At 39.3% G+C, this 24,615-nt stretch overlaps 1 protein-coding gene across 1 annotated transcript in view; it reads left to right on the forward strand.

The window, feature by feature from the left end:
- Positions 1-17,589, forward strand: part of LOC123932117 (putative adhesion G protein-coupled receptor E4P) — a 62,259-nt gene extending 44,670 nt beyond the window's left edge. Inside the window, exons 12-16 of the mRNA XM_045989831.1 lie at positions 2,139-2,205; positions 4,301-4,392; positions 7,592-7,772; positions 14,726-14,821; positions 17,464-17,589. Coding sequence (XP_045845787.1) covers positions 2,139-2,205; positions 4,301-4,392; positions 7,592-7,772; positions 14,726-14,821; positions 17,464-17,514 — 487 coding nt within the window. The 3' untranslated portion in view covers positions 17,515-17,589. The remainder of the gene's footprint in view (positions 1-2,138; positions 2,206-4,300; positions 4,393-7,591; positions 7,773-14,725; positions 14,822-17,463) is intronic.
- Positions 17,590-24,615: the final 7,026 nt, after the last annotated feature.

Consider the following 24,615-nt stretch of genomic DNA (forward strand, 5'->3'; position numbering starts at 1 on the left):
TATGAGGAAGTAACAATACAAATATGAACTCCCATGTATTAAACATCTCCTACCTGTGCTATCGAAGGCTCTGAGGGCCCCCCAGGAAACAAAGCAGACAATAAGCAAATAGGACATGCAATATGATGTTAGTAGGCTGTGATAGCTACCACCACAGAAAGCAAAGTAGAGAAATGGGAAGCTATGTGAGGTGATATTTGAAATAGTGTGGTCAGAGGACCCCTAAGAGGTAAACTTCCTATGACATATGTTATTTGATTTTTGAAAAGTCTTATTGTGTTTATTTCCCAGTGCTGTTCGAACAAATTAGCTCAAACTTGGTGGCTTAAAACCACGCAATATTGTTATCTTAGAGTTCTGTAGGTCAGAAGCCCATCATGGTCTCACTGAGCTAAAAACAAGGTATCAGCATGTACACTCCATCTTGGGCCTGGAGGGGCTTTTCCAGCCTTCAGGGGCCACCCATACTCCTCAGCTCATGTCCCCCTTCCTCTGTCTTCAGAGCTGGTAACATTGTGCCTCTCTGACCTTCAGATCTCCTTCTGACTCTCTTCTGTCTCTCCTTTCCACTTCTAAGAACACATGTGATTCCATGGGATCCCCTCAAGTAATCCAGGGTAATCTTTCTCCGCATTCCAAGATACTTACACTTAATTATGTCTACAAAGTCCCTTTTGCTTTGTAAAGTAGAAATTCACAAATTCTGGGCATTAGGACTTGGACACCTTCAGAGTGGAGAGTGGAGAGAAGCTCAAGTTATTCTATCACACATATAAATTTATTTTCTTTCATAATTTATTCTAACTTGTAACATTCTTTTTAGGAACAAGTGGGCAATCGTGGGTTTAGGGTAGACATAATTTTGGACATAATTTTGGAAAAGAAATAGTGTACAAAAAAGCATCCTTTGAACTAAGCAGTAAACAACATACTTTTGAAATACACCTTGAGGAAAGGGTACCTTCCTTTATGGATGAAAATCGGAGTTGAAACTAAATACTTTTGTTACTAAAAGCCAAATCTGTGCTTATCCTGTTATTGGTCTATTCCAGGGATTCTCAGGTAGGGGTGATTTTGTCCCCCACAAGGAACTTTCAGCAGTGTCTGGAGACCTTTTTTGTTGTCACAACTTGAGGGAGAGAGGTGGCCAGAGATGCTATTGAATGTTTTGTGGTGCACAGGTCAACCCCACTGTGAAGAACCATGGGCCCCAAATGTCAGTAGTGCCAAGACAGGGGAACTCTGGTCTATTCCAAACCACCGCTCTGAGTTTGTAATTGAAATCTGATAGTGAAGGATGGGGCAGCATTCACCGAGTCCTTGATGCTTAACTGAATGAATGGTCTGGGCCACTATACCCAGAATATAAGTTTTCCAAGAATATTAATCATTGTTTTTCTCCATGTTATGGTTGTCATTGTTATATTATTATTTCCCCCGACCCAGCTCCTGTGCCCATTTTTCTCCCTATGTTTCAGTTTAGGGAAAGATTTTTTTTAAGATCTTATTTATTTATTTGACACTGAGAGAGAGAGAAAACAAGCAGGGGGAGCTGCAGGCAAAGGGAGAGGGAGAAGCACACTCCCCGCTGAGCAGAGAGCCCGATGTCGGACTAGAGCCCAAGACCTAAGATCATGACCTGAGCCAAAGGCAGTTGCCTAACCGACTGAGCCACCCAGGTGCCCAGGAAGATGTTTTTTTTTAATGCACATGATGTAATGTGCTAATGATGTATACTATAGGGTGTATAATGTAATATATATATATATATACACACATATAATATATATTATATATATAATATAAGGTGTATAATGTAATAAGCTAATGATGTAATGATGTACTATAGGGTGACTAACGTAACATAACTAATAAATTTTTTTTGCTTAAAATGTTTATTTTTATTATTATTCTTATTACATTACATTAGTCACCATACAGTACATCACTAGTTTTTTATGTACTATTCCAAGATTTATTGTTTACATATAACATCCCAGTGCTCTATGCAATACGTGCCCTCCTTCATCATTTCTTTTAACTTTTAAAAACTTTAAAAATCAAAAAAAAATAAAAATAAATAAGAGCATTTGTTTCTTTTTATGGAGATCTGGAAAGTTGTTTGTTCTGTTTTTCAGTTGCTGGCTCAAGTTCCATGGAAGATTTATTTGGAGCTTCATTGGACCTGTTTTTGTTATTATTTTGGTAGGTTTATAATTTTTATTGTCACTTTGGATATAGAAAATACCATGTTTAGTGATATGACAAAGGAATCATTGGATAGAGACCTATTTAAATTTTCTTTAGAGTCTTTGGACTTAGAACAGAATATTCTAAGAGACTATGTATGGACCCCTCTCTTTGTGGAAAGAGTCTCACATCTGAGCTGAGATGAAGCCATCACATGTTACCTTTGTGGAATCACTGATGATTTGGCTTTCTAAAAAAAATATGTGGTCACAGACAATCAGCTTTTTAAAAATGATAATAAGATCATTTAACATGAGCTGTATCCTCTTAATAAAATTTTAGGTGTTCAATGCAGTATTGTCGACCATGGACATGATGGCGTCATACAGCAGAGCTCTAGAGCGTCATCAGCTTGCATGACTAGAACATTATACCTCCTGAATCATAATTCCTTATATCCCTTGTCCAGCCCCAGACCCCAACACCACCATCCTACCCTCTGCTTCTATGAGTTTGACTATTTGGACACCTCGTGTAAGTGAAGTCATGCCGTATTAGTCCTTCTGTGACTGGCTTATTTCACCTAGCATCATGTCCTAAAGGTTCATCATGTGGCCACATAGTGTAAGATTTCCTTCTTTTTTAGGGTCGAGCAATATTCCACTGTGTCTGTCCATCTGTTCACACAATGAGCTATTGCTATCAAATCTACTCTATCCATTGTCTTAATGGACACTTAGGTTGTTTACGCATCTTGGCTATTGTGAATAATGCCGCATGGAGTATGGGAGTGTGGACATCTCTTCAAGATTTGGACTTCAATTCCTTTTTTATTATCTAAATTCAATTAGCCAACATAGAGTCCATTATTAGTTTCAGAGGTAGTGTTCAACGATTCATCATTGCATATAACACCCAGTGCTCAGCCCGCCACAAACTCAGTTCTTTAGGATAGATATCCAGAAGTGGGATTGCTGGATCACAAGTCAGTTATGTTTTAAATATTTTGAAGAAGCTCCATCCTGTTGTCTACAGCAGCTGTACCAACTTACATTCCCACCAACAGGTGTGCAAGTGTTGGAATTTCCTCACATGTTCACCAACACTAGTTATCTTTTCCATTACAAATAACTTACAATTCACAAGAACTTGCCAAAATAGTTCAGAGTCCCAAGTAGCCTTCACTCAGCTTTACTCAAAGATAATATTTTACATAATCGTGGTAAAATACCAAAACCAGGAAAAAGACATTGGTATAGTCACATCAACTAGACTACAGGCCTCAATCAGATTTCCTTTCTGAATAAATAGTATGTGTTTTGCAAACACAATTTGACCATTGATCTTGGGTGGTTTTTAATGGTTGTGTAAAACATTTAGTGATCCTAAAATTTTGTTATGAAAAGGGCATGCCAGTGGGGGGAGGGGGGAGCAAACCTTGGAAAAGGTAAGCACCAAAATGGAAATAGTGCTTATGTCTGCATATGAGTTTCTTCACCAGAATTTCAGATACGTTCTGTCTGTTTTTCTGCATTTTCCTAATTTTGGATAATGAACATATATTGCTTCTCTGATCATAAAAAAACGGAGGCTAATTTTTTTTAAAAATCAAGGCATATGCGACTAATGGACTGTTGAACACAACATCAAAAACTAATGATGTACTATATGTTGGCTAACAACATAATCATAAAAAATAATCGAGGCATATATCCAGAGAGTTTCAGAAATCCTGAATATATTTTAGAAGTTTCAAGAATAAGTTCCTTTTATAAATTTCATTTTTTTCAATGTCATTTCCTATTTAATTATATTTAATTAAAATTATTTATATTTTATTAAATATATTAAATATTTAAATTAATTAATTTAATTAATTAATTTTAATTTAATTTAATTAAATAAATTAAATTAATAATTAATAAATTGTTTTAAATTAAATTAAATATTAAAATATATTTATTAAATATATTAAATTTCTTTTTTTAATGTCATTTCCTATTTAATTATATTTAATTAAAATTAAAAGGATTAATTAATTAATCCTATTTAATTATAAATATTAGATATTAGCCTACTTTAAACTCTGTCCTTCATGTCATTTCCACAGATCAATTTTTCCTTCTATCTGACCACCCTATGCATTTTAAAAGGCCAGCTTAGCTCCCTCAATAATGAATTATCCAGGATACACAACACAAGGTAGGTGGGCACAGAACCAGAAAATGCAAAAGAGGTTTGGTTTTTTTCCCCCCTCCAGAATATTTCACTGTGTAAAGTGGGGGCAGTGATTCTAAAATGAGGGGTAATTTTCTGGAGACACTTTTGGTTGTCGCAAGATGGGATGGAGGGTGAAGAGGGGAAGGCTGCTACTGGCATCTAGATGTTAGAGACCTGGGATACCGTTAAACATCCTGTGACGCACGGGACAGCCCCCACATACACATATACACACACAAAGGTGATCTACCCACATGTCAGTAGTGGTGAAGTTAAGAAACCCTGAATTAAGAGAATAATGTCTTTGCAGTTTCCCTCATTTTTATAATTTTGGGGAATGTATATGGTCCAGGTAAAAAGCAAAGTTTATCCAGCACATGAATCTCTAATAGGGTTGTATTTCTACAAGAAGTCATTTTCAGTGCTTAATGTTGTGAACTATAGATTGTAATTAATATTATTGTATTAACTTGTTGCTTTATGCACGGTGTTATTTAGGTACATAGTAAGAACACTGGATCAGGAGGTAGCTGTCATTGAAAAGATAATTTGTTATACTCACAGACCCTGAGAGGAAGGGCATGCTGTGCCACAAGAGGGGGATTTTCTGGGGAAACACCGGAGTTGGCTAGCGCAGGGGACAGGGGAAATTGTAGGCAAGTGCCTTTATTGTGGTGTCTGCGGGAAAGAGGTATAGCAGGGTAAACAGGCTTAGGATCGACTAGTTTGAAAAATTCCAGTAAGAGACTCTTTTTTAAATTTATTTTATTTTAATTCAATTAGTTAACATATAGTGTAACATTAGTTTCCAATGTAGAGTTGTTATTCATCCATTGAATGACTTAGTGTTTACTAAGTGCCCATTATATCAAGTCCCCTCCTTAATGCCCATCACCCAGTTACCCCATCCCCCCACCCACCTCCCCTCCAGCAACCCTGTTTGTTTCCTAGAGTTAAGAGTCTCTCATTGTTTGTCTCCCTCTCTGATTTCATCTTATTCTATTTTTCCCATCCTTCCCCTATGATCCTCTGTTTTGTTTCTTAAATTCCACATATGAGTGAAACCATATGATAATTGTCTTTCTCTGATTGACTTATTTCACTCAGCATAATTCCCTCCAGTTCCATCCACATCCATGTAAATGGTAAGATTTCATCTTTTTGATGGCTGGGTAATATTCTATCATATATATATATATATATATATATATATATATACGTATATATATATAATCTCTTCTTTATCCATTCATCTGTCAATGGACATCTTGGCTCTTTACATAGTTGAGTTATTGTGGACATTGCTACTATAAACATTGGGGTGCGGGTGCCCCTTCAGATCACGTTTTTTTTTCCTTTGGGTAAATACCTAGTATTGCAATTGCTGGGTTGTAGGGTAGCTCTATTTTTAACTTCCTGAGGAACCTCCATACTGTTTCCCATAGTGGCTGTACCAGCTCACATTCCCACCGACAGTGTAAGAGGGTTCCCCTTTCTCCACATCCTCACCAATATTGTTGTTTCCTGTTTTGTTAATTTTAGCCATTCTGACTGGTATGAGGTGGTATCTCATTGTGATTTTGACTTGTATTACCCTGATGCCAAGTAATGTGGAGTAATTTTTCATGTGTCTGTTGGCCATTTGTATGTCTTCTTTGGAGAAACGTCTATTCGTGTCTTCTGCCCATTTCTTTTCCAGATTCTTTGTTTTTTGGGTGTTGAGTTTGATAAGTACTTTATAGATCTTAGATACTAACCCTTTATCTGGTAAGACATTTGCAAATATCTTTCCCATTCTGTAGGTTGTTTTTGGTTTTGTTGACTATTTCCTTTACTGTGCAAAGGCTTTTACCTTGATGTAGTTCCAATAGCTCATGTTTGCTTTTGTTTCCCTTGCCTTTGGAGACATGTCTAGCAAGATCTTGCTGTGGCCAAGATTGAAAACGTTGCTGCCTATGTTCTCCTCTAAGATTTTGATGGATTCCTGTCTCAAATTTAGGTCTCCCATCCATTTTGAGTCTATTTTTGTGTGTGGTGTAAGGAAATGGTCCAGTTTGATTCTTCTGCACGTGGCTCCAATTTTCCCAACACCTTGTTGAAGAGACTGTCTTTTTTGCATTGGATGTTCTTTCCTGCTTTGTCAAAAGATCAGTTGACCATAAAGTTGAGGGTCCATTTCTGGGTTCTCTATTTTCTTCCATTGATCTATGTGTCTGTTTTTGTGCCAGTACCATACTGTCTTGATGATGGCAGATTTGTAGTAAGAGCTTGAAGTCTGAAATTGTGATCCCACCATCTTTGGTTTTCTTTTTCAACATTCCTCTGGTTGTTTGGGTTCTTTTCTTGTTCCCTATAAATTTGAGAGACTCTTAACTATAGGAAAACACACTGAGGGTTGTGGAAGGGAGGTGGTTGTGGGGATAGGGTAACTGGGTGATGGGCACTAAGGAAGGCACTTGATGTAATAAGCACTGGGTGTTGTATGCAACTGATGAATCACTGAACTCTACCTCTGAAACTAATAATACACTATATATCAATTAAATTTAAATAAATTTTTTTAAAAAGAAAAGAAAAATTCCAGTGTGTTTCTGGGCATAGGGACTGTCCCCAGTTGTCTGATACCTGGCCCTGGGATGAGTAAGGCAGATGAATAGTAGCCTGGAATGTGAGAGACCCACAAAGGAGGTGGTTGAGGGTGTGAGCTTTGGGTTGGTTGGTTTGCATTTGAAAGGTATGTTCTAAGAATTGGCTAATCCCAGGAGGGGCAGGTCCTCCAGGGGTTGGCAAGGTTCCAGTTGTCATAGCAACAGACTACAGAAAATAAAAAACATAGTTAATACACTTATAGTATAAAATTCTAATAAATGCCATATGTTAACATTATGAATACTGGAACATATGCTATTTCATTATACCAAACATAATTGTATACTTTTTGTATATTTGTAATGTATTACTTTCTATCAATAATTACACTTCACAATATATTATACTAGCATTATATACCAGTCAGTCTTCTATAACACTCCTGCCAGGGGTAATCATGTTGAACAGGCTGACATTCTAAGTCCTGAAGTCCTGAAGCAAGAGTAAAAGCATCCCAGTATGTGAGAGAAACCATTGCCAGGAGCCATGGAGCTGAGATGAATAACGTCATGCTGTGTCTTGGTTTTGGCAGGATGCTGGCATTCAAAGCCATTGCTCAGCTTTTCATTTTGGGCTGCTCTTGGGGCCTTGGCTTCTTTCTGGTGGAAGGAGTACTGGACCCCATCAGGTCGGTACTGGCCTATTCCTTCACCATCATCAATGTCCTACAGGGCGTCTACATCTACCTGGTCTACTGCCTTCTCAATCACAAGGTAAACCAGTCTGCCCTCCACATATTCCACTCCCTCTGGGTTTCTCACGTTCTACTGCTACATTCTGTCTCTTAGGCTTCTCCACTGCTTGGGTGGTGGTTGTGTATGTGTGTATGTGTGTTTGTGGGGTGGAGGGGTGAGGGAGGTGGGGCTCTTTCATCCACATCTTAACTTTTGTCCCAGGGACCACCTTTCCAGGATTTGTCTCTCTTGCTTCCAGTCATTTGAACCTGCATTGAAGTAGTAGAAACTGGGTAGAGCCATACAAGGCCCACAATGAGACGTTGAGAATCTGACAATGAGGGGGAAAAAATGGGGAAAACACAGTAAATGCTGAGAAATCGTTGTATAGGACTTTACAAAAAGTCCCTATGCCATGAAAACAATTCTGGGTTATTACGTTTAAATACTGAGTTTGTAATTGTAAACGTGGGCTAATTCTTAGAAAGACAAAAGAATCAAATGTTGACTTTGAAGGGGCATTATTTTATCATTATGGTGTGGGAGCTATGATAGAATGATTTTTATGTGATGCTCAACTTTCGTAAACTGCAATTTCACACAAATAGTTCAGAATTTGTTAATTTTACAAGGATCTCTGAATCTTTTGATAGCTTAATCATTTTCTTGGGTGTGCCTATCTTATCATGATTTGTTTTAGAGTTTCACTTTTTTAAATTATCTGGTCCGATTTGCAAGATTTTTGTCTATTGTAAGGGTTGGCAAACTTTTCTTAAAGTATCGGGAAATATTTGTGGCTTTGCAGGCTATAAGATTTCTGTTGTAGCATTCACCTGTGCTCTAGTACCATGAAAGTGCCCATAGACAGTATGTCTATGAATGGGCAAGGCAAAACTTTATTTACACAAATACGTAATGGACTACATTGGGCCTGGGGGTGTAGTTGCTGACCCCTGGTCTATTGTGTTTTGAAAATTCTCCAACATCACAGTCATCGATTTCATGACCTTACGTATTTTTTAATTTTTTTTTTGTTATGCTATATTACTCACCATAAAGTACATCATTAGTTTTTGATGTAGTGTTCCAAGATTCCTTGTTTGCATATAACACCCAATGCTCCATGTAATACTTGCTCTCCTTAATAACTATCGCTGGGCTAACCCATCCTCCCCACCCCCATCCCCTCTAAACCCCTCAGTCCATAGTCTCTCATGGTTTGTCTTCCCCTCCGATTCCCCCCACTTCACTTTTCCCTTCCTTCTCCTAATGCCCTCCATGCTATTCCTTATGTTCCACAAATAAGTGAAACCATATGACAATTGTCTTTCTCTGCTTGATTTATTTTATTTTTACAAGATTTTCAATTTCACTTTGCAATCATTTCCATTGGGACTTACTGATTGGATGTTTTACTGGCTGGTAGAATTATGGGTGGAAAAATACAGTAAGTACTACATGTAATGCTATTAAACACGTGATGGGTATTGAGGTCACATGTGGTGAGCACTGGATGTTACACGCAAATGATGAATCATTGAATACTACATCAAGAACTAATGATGTCCTATATGTTGGCTAACTGAACACAGTAAAAAAATAAAAATAAAGGTCACTTTCAGCAAAAAAAAAAATTATCTTTAAGTCATCTCTACACCCAGTGTGGGGCTCAAATTTATAACCCTGAGACCAAGAGTCACATGCTCCATAGACTAAGCCAGCCAGGCGCCCCACATGTAATGCAATTAATGTTCAATCATTAAATTTATATGGTAGCTAGTTAACGAAATGAAGTAAATTTTTTTCAATCATTTCATTGTAAGACTCAAACAATGAGTTCATTAAATTCACTGTGGGCCCTGTTGTTAAGATATAGGCGGGAGGTATAAGCAAATGCAAAGAAAAGGGGGTGGGATAACTTACTGTTTCTGATCAAAGGGTGGGGGCGCTCTGCATACATAACCTTAGGAGAGAAGTAGTATTTCTGGGTAAATCACACTGGAGTCATTAAAACATCTAGCAGCCATTAAAAGGGGGGATAGGGAACTGGCTAAAAAGTCAAAGATTTGACTAGTCTTCAAAGAAAAGGGGGGAATGTAAGGACCTATTTAGAAACTGTCGCTGCTCCCCTTCCCCCAGGGGATTTCCTTGGAGACAAGTTCCGGAAACCAGCTCCAGGTTACAAAGCCCAGATACCAGGGAGGGTCAGAAACCGTGGAAACATCCGATCAGTGGGGGGTTGCATACTGTCTCCTTAGCAGGAGTAGGGACCCCGTTCTCTGGGACCCCCGCCCTCTGGGAGCCTTTTTGGCGCCCATCCTAATCAAGGCGTACTAGGCTGGTTCAAATGTCTACTAAGGTAAATTGGAATTCAGTTGTTCAGCTAGCATCACTGTGGAGGTTCCCATGTGTGTTCGATTTTCATTGGCCACCTGTGCGTGGCCAGGCCCAACCGCATGGCCTTTGCCCTTAAAAGCTAGTCTGGGAAACAGAGAAGGGTCGCCCTGTCTTGTAAAAGGTGCGGCCCCGAACGTTCGGTTAGATTCTTGAAGCTTGGTGCGAAATAAAGCGTTGCTTGACTTTCGCCTTAAAAAAAAAAAAAAAAAATTTAAATTTAAAATACAATAAAAAAGATTTAATACAACTGAACCCTTTAGAAACCAGGAAAAATAAGACAACAGCAAAAGTACACAAATACAACTATTATAATACTTAACCAAACTTCAATGTATTTTAAAATACCAGCACCAGACGTTTACTTGTTTCCTAGTACCACTAGATTTGGCCATCACTTTCAGAAAGCTACAGGGATACTACACTATACTCATTGTGGACACTTCCTAGGATTGGTTACATTAATTTTATAAGACCCAAAAGATAAAAAAATACTGTCTCCTGACAGCCAGCTTTATTTTTTTTATTTCAGTATAATTAACAAACAGTGTTATAGTAGCTTCAGGCGTGCAATATAGTGAGCCAACAGTTTCATGCATTACTCAGCGCTCATCATGATAAATGCACTGTAATCCCCTTCACCTATTTCACCCATTCCCCACCCACCTCCCCTCTGGCAACCACCGGTTTGTTCTCTGTAGTTAACCGTCTGTTTCTTTGCTTGTCTCTTTTCTCCTTGTTTGTTCATTTGTTTTGTTTCTTATAGTCCATATATGAGTGAAATCATACGGTGTTTGTTTTTCTCTGACTTATTTCACTTAGCATTATAACGTCTAGGTCCATCCATGTTGTTGCAAATGGCAAGGTTTCATCTTTTATGATTAATATTCCACATTAAAAAATCATTTTTAATGTTTTTTTATGATTGAGTAATATTCCACACACTCACAGATACACACACACCATTTCTTCTTTGTCCATTCATCTATCATTGGACACTTGGGCAGCTTCCATCTTTAAAGGATAATCTGATGATGGGTTTATGATGAGGGCAGGACCCAGCATCACCTTCCAAGTTGATTCAAACTCAAACTCTCTTTTTTATTATTGTATTTTATTTTTTCAGTGTTCCAAGATTCATTGTTTATGCACTGCACCCAGTGCTCCATGCAATACGTGCCCTCCTTAATACCCACCACCAGGCTTACGCATCCTCCCATCCCCCTCCCCTCCAAAACCCTCAGTTTGTTTCTTAGAGTCCACAGTCTCTCATGGTTCATCTCCCATTCCAATTTCCCCCAGTTTTCTTTTCCTTTCCTTCTCCTAATGTCCTCCATGTTATATTGGTCAATGGGAACTTATAAATATATGATTTTTACTTACAATTTTATTTCCCCCTAAAAAATTTAGTCTCCATTTTTTTGTTTATTCAGCTTCATGTAATCTAATGTCCTGTCATGTTTTTTTAATTTTTATTTTATATAACATTTTAATTTAAATATAAACATTTTTTCCCATTTTATTTATTTTTTTCAGCATAACAGTATTCATTGTTTTTGCACAACACCCAGTGCTCCATGCAAAACGTGCCCTCCCTATTACCCACCACCTGTTCCCCCAACCTCCCACCCCCGACCCTTCAAAACCCTCAGGTTGTTTTTCAGAGTCCATAGTCTCTTATGGTTCGCCTCCCCTCCCCAATGTCCATAGCCCCCTCCCCCTCTCCCAATCCCACAGTGGCCCCTATATTTAAATTTTTAGAGAGAAATATAAAATTTTTGAAGATAAAAAATGTTTATAAGAATAAATATAAACACTTTTTATCTTCAAAAATTTTATATTTCTCTCTAAAAATTTAAATATAGGGGCATCTGAGTGGCTCAGTTGTTTGGGTGACTACCTTCGGCTCAGGTTATGATCCTGGAGTCGTGGGATCAAGTCCTACATCGCGCTCCCTGCTCAGTGGGGAATCTGCTTCTCCATCTAACCTCTTCCCCTCTCATGGCCTCTCTCTCTCTCAAATAAATAAATAAAATCTTTTTTAAAAATTAAATATAAATATGTGTTTATATTTACATATAAGTAAACATATAAATATAAAATCTGGTTTGCTAGCTCTTTAGAAATATGCCATACCTTATAGTACATTGTAATCAGAAAGATCATATTATAATTATATCACACGTTATAGTTACTTGAGTATTCTAGAGGTTTTATATCGAGAGAATTCCAGAGGTTTTATATCTCAGGAGGCAAGGGAGGAATTCTCGGTTGTTCTCTAGACATCGAATCCATATCCCATAGGTCTTTCTTCTTTTATAGAACCCCCCTTAGTATTTCTTGCAGGGCCAACTTAGTGGTTCCATATTCTTTCAGCTTTTGCCAGTCTTGGAAATTCTTTATCCTCAAAGAGTTCATCATTATTATTATTATATATTTTTAAATACCATAAAGGGGCGCCTGGGTGGCTCAATGGGTTAAAGCCTCTGCCTTTGGTTCAGGTCATGATCCCAGAGTCCAGGGATCGAGCCCCATATCGGGCTCTCCACTCAGCGGGGAGCCTGCTTCCCGCCCGCCCCCCCCCTCCCCCGCCTATCTCTCTGCCTACTTGTGATCTCTGTCTGTCAAATAAATAAATAAATAATCTTGAAAAAAAAATAAAATAAAATACCATAAAACTACTTAAAATTTTCATGCCTTATCAAACTACAATTGTATCTTTTCCCTCCGTATGATCCTCCTTTGTGTTTCACAAAGTCACTCTAGGGACAAAACTAACCCCTAGTGACATGCTGGATGAGGGTCAAAGCTAACATTCGTCAATTAGGGACATCTGACTGGGAACCAAACTTGAGTGCTCTGCTTGTTAGGGAGTATTGTGGGGGATTTCTGTCACAAGTGCCCTCATCGTAAGGAGCCCCTCATATTTCTCTTCATTGCTTGCATTGCATGCTCATGAGGTCTCCTTCTGAATAACAGCCATTTAGATATATTCCTTTTTTTAATTTAAATTCAATTAGCCAACATTAGATACATTCATTTAATGCAACATTTTAAATTATTTTCATGTTATAAACCTTAGTCTCAAATTTTCTTACCTGAAAACTGATCATAAATATGATTTTTTAAAAGATTTTATTCATTTCTTTGACAGAGAGAGCGAGATCACAAGTAGGCAGAGGCAGGCAGAGAGAGTGGGGGGAAGAAGGCTCCTGCTGAGCAGGGAGCCTGATGCAGGGCTCGATTCCGGGACCCTGAGATCATGATCTGGACTGAGGGTAGAGGCTTAACCATCTGAGTCACCCAGGCACCCCATAAATATGATTTTTGATACATAAATGATATACATATATGATCCATAAATAGGATTCAAAATTAGTTAAAATGTCATGAAATTTCCAACATTGCAATAAAGATACAAAATCATAGCTAACATCACTAATATCCATCTATTATCACTTATTCAATTGATACATGGGTGCCTATTTGGAATGGTGCATGCAGCATACATCATCAAAAGAGATAGGAACTGCAATGAACATTGGTGTACAAGTATCCATCTAAATCCCTATGTTCAAGTCTTTCAGATGTAGCTAGGCGTGGAATTTCTGGGTCCTGTGGTATTTCTGTTTGCATGTTAAAGGAACCACAGTGGTTTTCCACAATGGAGCACCATTTTCCATTCCCATCAGCAATGTACAGAGGTTCCAAGTTCTCCACATCCTCACCAACTCTAGTTATCATTTTAAAAGTCATATGGGGGCGCCTGGGTGGCTCAGTGGGTTAAAGCCTCTGCCTTCAGCTCAGGTCATGATCCCAGGGTCCTGGAATCGAGCCCCACGTCGGGCTCTCTGCTTGGCGGGGAGCCTGCTTCCTCCTCTCTCTCTGCCTGCCTCTCTGCCTACTTGTGGCATCTGTCTGTCAAATGAATAAATAAAATCTTTTAAAAAAATAAAAATAAAAAATAAAAAATCATATGGCCATCCTAGTAGATATGAAGTGGTATCCCATACAATGGACTACTACCCAGCCATAAAAGGGAATGAAGTTTTGATACATTCTACAGCAAGGATAAATCTTGAAAACATGATGCTAAATAAAATGAGCCAAAGATACTGGGCGAATTTTGTGTGATTCCACTTAAATGAAATATCTACAACAGGTAAATTCATAGGGACAGACTATAGATTAGCCGTCACTAATGGCTGGGGAGTGGAGATGGGAACGTGCTGCTAGATGGCTATCAGGGTGATAAGAATGTTCTCAAAACGGATGGCAGTGTTGGTTGCACGATGTCATGAATATAACTAACGCCACTGAACTGTACACCCAAAAAATGGTTACAGTAGCAAATTTATGTTATAAATGCTCCATCACAATGAAAATTATAAAAAAAAAAATGTGTTAATGATATAAATGCAATTCACAAAACATGAATGGGAGGGTCGCTATGGCCAATGACTGAGGTTGCAAGTCACTTGAAAAACTGGCAGGGGAAGGGAGGAAGGAATTCACGCCTTCCAGAGCCTATTTTATGGCATTCATCCCTTGTTCATACTCTCTGAAATGAGGTCCATTTCTGTGTGCTTGCATGTTAGGTACGAGAAGAATACAGACACTGGTTCAAGAAGATGAGGAAAAGGACAGAAACTGGCAACTATGACTTTTTTCGCTCAGTCACCCAGACCAGAACGGTAAGATTTCCTCTTCTCTCATTTCTTGCTTTTCCCCATGTCTGACCCTTCTTGATTTCATCCATTTGAGATACCTGATCCTTGCTTTTCAAAGAGGGAGCAGTGTTCAAAAAGGAGTATCTTCAGCCAAGGGTGGAATCTTTCTGGATTTATTTGTACAAAACTCTACTGGCATATTTCACATTACCGTGAGCCTCTTTAGAAGCAAGAACATGGAATTCTTTTGTCCCAAGGACCTAGAGCTGGTTCATAAAAGCAGACGCTCTGGGGCCATATGCAACAGAAACATGAAGGGAAACATGAAGTTTTTTATTTAAGTAAAATTTCTTTGCAAGTCCAGAATGGTCACTAACCTTGTTTAACTCAGTTAAAGTTGGTCTTAAAAAGTTGGTCTTCTCAAACCATAAATGACTCTTAATCTCACAAAACAAACTGGGGGTTGCTGGGGGGAGGTGGGGTTGGGAGAGGGGGAGGGGGTTATGGACATTGGGGAGGGTATGTGCTATCGTGAGTGTTGTGAAGTGTGTAAACCTGGCGATTCACAGACCTGTACCCCTGGGGATAAAAATACATTATATGTTTATAAAAAAAAAAAATTGGAAGGGGAGGCGAACCATAAGAGACTATGGACTCTGAAAAACAACCTGAGGGTTTTGAAGGGTCGGGGGTGGGAGGTTGGGGGAACAGGTGGTGGGTAATAGGGAGGGCACGTACTGCATGGAGCACTGGGTGTTGTGCAAAAACAATGAATACTGTTACGCTGAAAAAAATAAATCAATTTAAATAAATTGACTGACTGACTAGTCAGCAATAAAAGAGGAAAAAAAAGTTGGTCTTCTTAAAAAGAGAAGAAAATGGGTCTGAATACAGTAACAATAGAAGAGAAAAAACAGAGATACCCTTTGCTTCTCCTCAATATTTTATTAGGGAAAAAGTTCAGACATAGGAAAGTTTTTTTTTAAGATTTTATTTATTCATTTGAGACAGAGAGATACAAAGAGAGAGAGAGAGAGCACGAGCAGGGGGAGAGGCAGAAGCAGGCTCTCTGATGAGCGAGGAGCCCAATGCAGGGCTCAGTCCCAGGACCCTGGGATCATGACCTGAGTTAAAGTCAGTCGCTTAACCATCTGAGCCACCCAGGTGCCCCCAGACATAGGAAAGTTTTTATAATTTTACAATGAATATCCATCTATACATTACCTATAGTCTACAATTAACATTTTCATGCATAGCATTATCTCATCTCTGCCCCTCTATCCATCCCCAATCACTACATTACCCTTTCTTATCTTTTTATATGATTGCATTTTATTTTTTTTTAAGATTTTATTTATTTATTTGACAGACAGAGATCACAAGTAGATAGAGAGGCAGGCAGAGAGAGGGAAGCAGGCTCCCTGCTGAGCAGAGAGCCCAATGCGGGACTCGATCCCAGGACCCTGAGATCATGACCTGAGCCGAAGGCAGCGGCTTAACCCACTAAGCCACCCAGGCGCCCCTGATTGCATTTTAATCATTCAGTCTGTAGCTTTCAGAAGCCCAAATCTGTTGTTTTTGTTCTTTGAGGTGAATCATCCATGAACACTTAAATCCATCGGCAATTTTCTTTTGGTCTCATAGCCACACACTGTGCTGAGTCCTGGGGAGTCAAATGTTCCCCGAAGATTAAAATCTCCAAATGAAATGAGTTAATGCTAGTAAAGCATTTGGAATAATGCTGGCAGATACTAAAAGCCATGTCAGTATTTGTTACAGAAAAGCATAAATGAATAGTGCGATCCCCACAGTGGAGGTCATGGGTATTGGATGTGTGGGCTCCCTTCAGTATTTCCACCCACAGCTTTCTCTCAGAAACCTGGGGACACTCAGATCCCGAAACCCATGGTTTGAAGTTTGTTTCTATGTGGTGTTCATCTTTCTTTTTTTTGTCCCAGAGCCTTCAAAGCTAAGCCAGGCACTTCTTCCTCTTTGCTGCTTCAGACCTTGAAAAAGGCCAGTAGCTTGATCGAAAGGTGTAAATCAGAGGCTCAGAATTAGTGTATCATTAACTATAACAATAATCTGGGAGTGGTGTGGTTTAGTGGAAAGAGTGGAACATGGGGGAAGCATGACACAGAGAAAGGGAGAAATAGAGCATGCGGAGCTTCCGTTAGGAGTGAGAAATGAAGGCATCTCATCAACCACTAGAAGCTGTTGAACGTGGACCCATTCTAGTTGCAACTCAGCAACCTTCTCTATCTGACCGTGAGCAGGTGTTTCCAGCTCTGTGGTCCTCAGCTCCTTCTGTCCATTGAGGATGCTAAAGCCGTGTGATCCTTCAACAAATATGCGCTGACGACCTGCTCCGTGCCGGTCACTGTCTAAGCACTGAGAGCACAATGGTAAAGAACAGAGCTGTTCCCTCCTTCAGAGAGCTGAGTGAACAAAAAGATGGAAACTGACTAATCACCACACGGGCCAGGACTCATCGGGTTCTCCTTCTGGCAGATTGCTTGAAACCTCCAGTAGATAATCTTTTGATGCAATAGCTTATATGGCTCTTTGATTTTAATCCAGAAAGTACCTCCCAACCTGTTCTTTTACTTATAATTGACACGTCATTAATGTGTTTTCTTTCCCTTCTGTCAATTTCCCAAATGGAGGTGGAAAAGACAGTGGACTTCCCTGGGAAAAGCAGCAACATATCTTCATAGCATAACATAACCCATGCTTCAGACTCATTACCGGCTTTCCTGACAGTGAAAAGGAAGATCAAGAATAAAGCAACTTATTAAAAGGTGTTTGGGTAACTCTTCCAGCATCCCCTGGACCTGGGAATGGAAGTTGTGTTTTAATTCTATAACATGGCTTGAGGAGCTTCCTTCAAAATCTTGACTCCTATTTTCATACTTGGTAGATACACACCCAGTTTGCTGTGGAAGCAAACTGTTCTATCTCTATCTCTCTTCCTCCCTCCCTTCCTTCCTTCGCCTCTTCCTTACTTCCTCCTCCTTTCCTCTCTCCCTCCTTCCCTCTTCCCTCCCTTCCTCCATCTTTCATTTTACATTGGGGCATGGCTACCATCTGTCACTATACAACATTATTAAAATATCAATGACTGTATGCCCTGTGCTATACATTTCATCCCTATGACTTTCATAACTGGAAGCCTAGATCTCCCACTCACCCTACCCATTTGCCCATCTCCCCCATACCCTCTCTACTGGCAACCATCAGTTTGTTCTCTGTCCTTATAGGTCTGATTCTGGTTTTTGTTTATTCATTTGTTTTGTTGTTTAGATTCCACATATAAATGAAATCATATGGTATTTGTCTTTATCTGTCTCTCTTATTTCGCTTAGCATGATATCCTCTAGTTCCATCCATGTTGTCACAAATGGCAAGATCTCACCCTTTGATGGCTGAATTATATTCCATTGTATATATAGACCACATCTTCTTTATCCATTCATCTATTGTGGACACTTGGGTTTCTTCCATATATTGGCTATTGTAAATAATGCTGCAATAAACATAGGGGTGCATATATCTTTTCGAATTAGCGTTTTGGTTTTCTTTGGGCAAATACCCAGTATCAGAATTACTGAATCATATGGTATTTCTTTTTTCAATTTTTTGAAGGACCTCCATACTGTTTTCCATAGTGGCTGCACCAATTTACATTCCTACCAACAGTGCCCTTTTCTCCGTGTCTTCACCAACTCTTGTTATTTCTTGTCTTTTTTATTCCAGCCATTCTAACTGGTGTGCGGCAATATCACATTGTGGTTTTGATTTGCATTTCCCTGTTGATGAGTGGTGTTGAACCTATTTTCATGTGTCTGTTGGCCATGTGTATATCCTCTCTGGAAAAATGTCTATTCAGATTCCATACCCTTTTTTTAATCAGATTGTTTTTTTGGTGTTCCGTTGTGTAAGATTTTTATATATTTTGGATACTAACCCCTTATTGAATATATCATTTGCAAATATCATCTTCTATTCAATATGTTTCTTTTTCGTTTTGTTGATGATTTTCTTTGCTGTGCATAAGCTTTTGTTCTGATGAAGTCCCAAGAGTTTATTTTTGCTTTGCTGTCCCTTGCCTCCAGAGACCGATCTAGTAAGAAGTTGCTACAGCCAATGTCAGAGAAATTACTGCCTGTGCTCTTGTCTAAGATTTTTATGTTTTCAGATCTTACATTTAGGTCTTTAAGCAAAAACACCCAAAGACAAACAGACCAAAACTAGAATGTCAGCAGCATGAGTAACCCTTGTCTGTGGATCATGGAACACCTGGAAATGTATGGTACAGTCCTCTCCCCTGGCTCACACATGGATCATCCCCCCACCTCCAACACTCTCTAGTACTGACCCAGTGGGTTTCTCCACCTCCAGCCAATGTTAATCATGCTGCAAATGCGAACCATTTTCCTTAAAGATACAAACAAATGTACTAAAGAAGTGACCATTCCCAGGGTACCATTCCCAGGGCACCTCTGTCAGTTAAGCGTCTGCCTTCGGCTCAGGTTGTGATCCTAGGGGTCCTGGGATCCAGCCCCATGGGCTCCCTGCCCAGCAGGGAGTCTGCTTCTCCCTCTCCTTCTGTCCTTCCCCTCTGCTTGTGTTCTCACTCTCTCACTCTCTCTCAAATGAATAAATTTTTAAAATCTTTAAAAAAAGATATGACTATTCCGTTCTCAACTTCAGTTACACTGGTTAGTGCTTAATGCCTAAGGTAAAAATGAAACTCCTTTTCCTCACATGCATGGTCTGGTTCACTTTGTCAGCTTCACCACACAGCACTGGGAAGTAGTTCTTCCCAGGGCCATCCCAAGATTTAAGGTGGTGCAGAAGCTGTGTCTTTAACTAGGAAGGAGGGAGCAAAGGAGAGACTTCCTCTCTCCTATCTGTGGCAGCTAAAGGGTGAGCACAGGGAAGGCTGCCCCATGAGACACCCCCCAGGATGACCTGAGACTCAGGGAGCAAAGCAAGGGAGTGGGAATCCTTAAACAATATATGTGCTGGTTCGGATAATCTAGAGAACTCGGCTTCGGCATCGGGGCAGTGAGTACCCCGAGACAGAGAGTATGGCAGCGACAACATCATTAGAGTCGAGAGCCCCCCCGGGGGGGGGGGTTGGGTGCTCCCTTTGCCTCCCTCTTCATGAGGGAAGAACATCTCCTGTGCCCCACTCTCATAGCACTGACTTTCTGATCCCTGAGCCTGTTATGCAAAATTCCTCTTCCTTCCAAAAGCTGCCCCAGCCTGAGCTGTTGCAGACCAGCTCCCCCAGAGGGAGAGCAAGAATCCAGAGTTGTCATCCGGCATCACCTGTTGTTAATTGTGATTAACATCAGGTGATCTACTTAACTGGTACATTGGAATCAGCTGGGCAGTTAACAACCACTGATAACCGTGTCCAGTCCTAGCCCTTCTCATGTTCTGATGCAGTATGCAACCTGGTCTCCAGGAATTTTACAAATCCCCAAGGGTCTAAAGGACAGCCAAGGATGAGAAACTACGCCTCTAGCTGCTTGGGGGGCTGTGGTCCTGGACCCTGACTTGTGGGAAACACACCTGGGATGCTTTTGACGCTGTGGGTGTTTGGACACGTTCCAGACCAAGTGTATCACAATGGCTGTGGGAGGGGCCAGGACAGCAGAATTTATTTTCTAAAAACTCCAAATTTTTTGACAGTAAGAAGAAGGACCCTTTTTCTCATTTCAGGGTTTTTCAGGCTTTGGAACACATTAGAATTTCCTGGTAAAATTGGAAAGGACTAGATCCCAGGCAGGGTTATTGGCATCTCTGTACATTACTCGAAGGGGATAAGAAGTATTTCAAACAGTACTTTAAAACTTACCTAGGTGACTTAAATATGCAGCTCATTGTGCCAGCCACCGCATGAAGGTTGAAGAAAAGTGAATTCATGGCAATCAGTGAAGAAAGAACTAATTAAATTGCTCTCCGGGTGCCTGGGTGGCTCAGTGAGTTAAAGCCTCTGCCTTCGGCTCAGGTCATGGTCCAAGGGTCCTGGGATCGAGCCCCCACATTGGGCTCTGTGCTCAGCGGGGAACCTGCTTCCTCCTCTCTCTCTCTGCTTGCCTCTCTACCTACTTGTGATCTCTGTCTGTGAAATAAATAAATAAAATCTTTAAAAATAAATAAAACAAAAAATTGCTCTCTGCGTCGCCTGGTATAGGTAGCTACTTTAGTGACCTTGGGGATGAAGGGCAAACTAGCATTTACCGTTATAAAGGGCATGAGGAATTCAAGAATGTGGAACAAGGTGATTTGGTTTTTAATTTTTTTAAGATCTTTATTTATTTTGATATAGAGACAGCAAGAGAGGGAACATAAGCAGGGGGAATGGGAGAGGGAGAAGCAGGGTTTCCAATGAGCAGGGAGCCCAATGCAGGGCTTGATTCCAGGACCCTGGGATCTTGCTTGATCTGAACCAAAGGCAGACGCTTAACTGACTGAATCACCCAGGTGCCCTGTGATTGGCTTTTAAAGTACAAGACAGTATATGGGAAAGAGTAAAAATTCTGGATGGAGATTTTCTCTCCATGTGCTGAGAGGGAAAACAGGGATCAAAAACAAATGCTCTGGGACAGCTGGGTGGCTCAGTCAGTTAAGCATCTGCCTTCACTTCAGGTCATGATCTGAAGCACGTGGTATTGCTTCTTCATTTTGGCTAATCTGGTGTGTGTAAGATAGTAGGTCCTGATTGGTTAGCATTTCCCTCAAGCCAAGAAGTTAAACATTTTTTCATGTTTTCTGGTTCGTTTTTTCCAGCATTATTAAGGTTGGTTGTCAAATTAAAATTGTGTATAATGAAGGCATACAATATAATTTGATATACACATACATTGTGAAATCGTCTTCCCAGTTAAGCTCATTAGTATATCCATCACCTCACCTAGCTATCATTTTCTGGTGTGGTGATAACACACTTGAGACCTACTCTCTAAGCAAATGTTAAGTATACAATACATAATTATTCACTATAATCACCATGGTGTACTTTAGGTCTCCACAATCTGTTCATCTTATGACTGAAAGATTGTATCATTTTTATTTTAAAGATTTTATTTATGGGGTGCCTGGGAGGCTCAGTGGTCCCTCTGTCTTCGGCTCAGGTCATGATCTCAGCGTCCTGGGATCGAGCCCCACGTCGGGCTCCCTGCTCAGCAGGGAGCCTGCTTCTCCCTCTCTATCTGCCTTCCTCTCTGCCTACTTCTGCCTACTTGTGATTTCTCTCTCCATCAAATAAATAAATAAATAATATTTTTTAAAAAGATTTTTTTATTTATTTGACAGACAGAGATCACAGTAGGCAGAGAGGCAGGCAGAGAGAGAGCGGGGGAAGCAGGCTCCCTGCTGAGCAAAGAGCCCCATGTGGGGCTCAATCCCAGGACCCTGAGATCATGACCTGAGCCGAAGGCAGAGGCTTTAACGCACTGAACCACCCAGGTACCCTAGATTGTATCTTTTGATCAAATTTTTCCTTTCCCCCCACAACCCAGCCTCTGATAAATTCCATTGTATTTTGTGTTATTGTATTTTGACTTTTTTTTAGATGCCATATAAAAGTGAGATCATGCAGTATTTGTGTTTCTGTGTCCAGTTTATTTCACTTAGTATGAAGTCCTCCAGCTTTATCCCTGTTGTTGCAAATAGCAGGACTTATTTCCTTCTCATAGGTGAATAATATGCACACACACACACACACACACACACACATGCACACACATTATACTTTATTCTTCTGCCAGTGGACAGTGTTGTTTGCATACATTGGCTACTGGGAATAATGCTGCAGTGAACATGGGAGTGCAGATGTCTCTTCAAGACAGTGATTTTTCTTTCCTTTGGATAAATACAGGGAGAGTGGGATCGCTGGATCATGTGGTTGTTCTAGTTACATTCCTGCCAACAGGGTATAATGTTTCTCTGTTCTCTACACCCTCACCACTACTCTTTCCACTTTTGTAGAATAACCATGCTAACAGGTATGAGATGGTATCTTATTGTGGCTTTCATTTTCATCTCTCTGACGATCAGTGATGTTGAGCACCCTTCCATGGACCTCATGGGTGTTTGTGTCTCTTTGGAAAATGTCTACTCAGCTCCTGTGAGCATCTATTAACTGCGCTAAATGCCAACATTGGTTGATTTTTTGTTTGTCTGTGTTTTGGAGGGGTTTTTGGGTTTTGTGGGGTTTTCAATATTTGCATTGAATGAGTTCCTTACATATTTTGGATATTAACCTTTTATCAAATATATCCTATTTGCAAATATTTTATCCCATTTCATAGGTTCCCTTTTCATTTTGTTGATTACTTCCTTTGTGTGCAGTAACTTTTTTGTTTGAGGTAGTCCCACTTATTCAGTTTTGCTCTCATTGCCTGTGATTCTGGCATCAGATACAAAAAAAAAATCATTGCTAAGATCAATGTCAAGAAGTTTTCTTCCAAATTTTCCTCTAGGATTTTTAGTTTCAGCTCTTAGGTGAAGTGTTTAGTCTGATGGATGTTAGGGACACCACGTGCTGTGATGTGTACTGAGTGTTATACGGAACTAATGAATCACTGAACACATCAAAAACTAATGATGTACCATAGAGTGACTAACTGAACATAATCAATCAATCAATCAAAAGTTGATCTTTGTGCATGATGTAAGAGTCCACTTTCAATCTTTTCCATGTAGGTATTTGGTTTTCCCAAGTCATTCACTGAAAAGACTATCCTCCAACTCTGCATTCTTAGTGACTTTGTTGAAAATTAGTTGACCTTATGTGTGTGGGTTTATTTGTGGGCCCTCTATTCTGTTCTATTGGTGTGTCTGTCAGGTTTTATGCCAGTACCATACTGCTTTGTACACTACAGTTTTGTAATATTATTTAAAATCAGAAAGTGTGTGGTGCATAAACAATGAATCTTGGAACACTGAAAAGGTAAAATAAAATTTAAAAAAATAAAAACAGAAAGTGTGGTGCCTCCAGCTTCTTTCTTTTTGTTCAGAATTGATTTAGCTATTTGGAGTATTTTGTAGTTCGGTGTGAAAAAAAAATTTTTTTTTAGTTTCAGAGGTAAAGTTTAGTGATTCATCAGTTGCATGTAACACCCAGGGCTCATTACAGCAAGTGCCCTCCTTAATGTCTATCTCCCAGTTACTCCATCCCCCATCCACCTCCCCTCCAGCAACCATCAGTTTGTTTCCTAGAGTTGAGTCTCTTATGGTTTGTCTCCCTCCCTGATTCCATCTTGTTTTATTTTTCGCTCCCTTCTCCTATGATCCTGTTTTGTTTCTTAAGTTCCATGTATGATTGAAATCACATGATAATTGTCTTTCTCTGATTGACTTATTTTGCCTTGTTAGCATTATTAGCATTATTATTAACATAATACCCTCTAGCTCCATCCACATCATTGCAAATGGCAAAGCTTCATTTTTGATGGCTGAGTAATATTCCATTGAAGATTTTTTTTTTTTTTTTTAAATCTGAAAAATACCAATAGAATTTTGATGGAAATTGCATTGACTCTGTAGATGGATTGGGGCATTTTAATAAAATTAATAATGTTATTAAAAATAATTAAAATTAATTAATTAATTATTAAATTTAATAACATTAAAAATTAAATTTTAATAAATAAAATTTATTATATATAATATATTATATATTATATATTTATATAATATATTATATATTTATATAATATATTATATATTATATATTTATATAATATATTATATATTATATATTTATATAATATATTATATATTTATATAATATATTATAT

This window comes from Meles meles, chromosome 20 (genome assembly GCF_922984935.1).
Source record: "Meles meles chromosome 20, mMelMel3.1 paternal haplotype, whole genome shotgun sequence".
In the NCBI taxonomy this organism is placed as follows: domain Eukaryota; kingdom Metazoa; phylum Chordata; class Mammalia; order Carnivora; family Mustelidae; genus Meles; species Meles meles.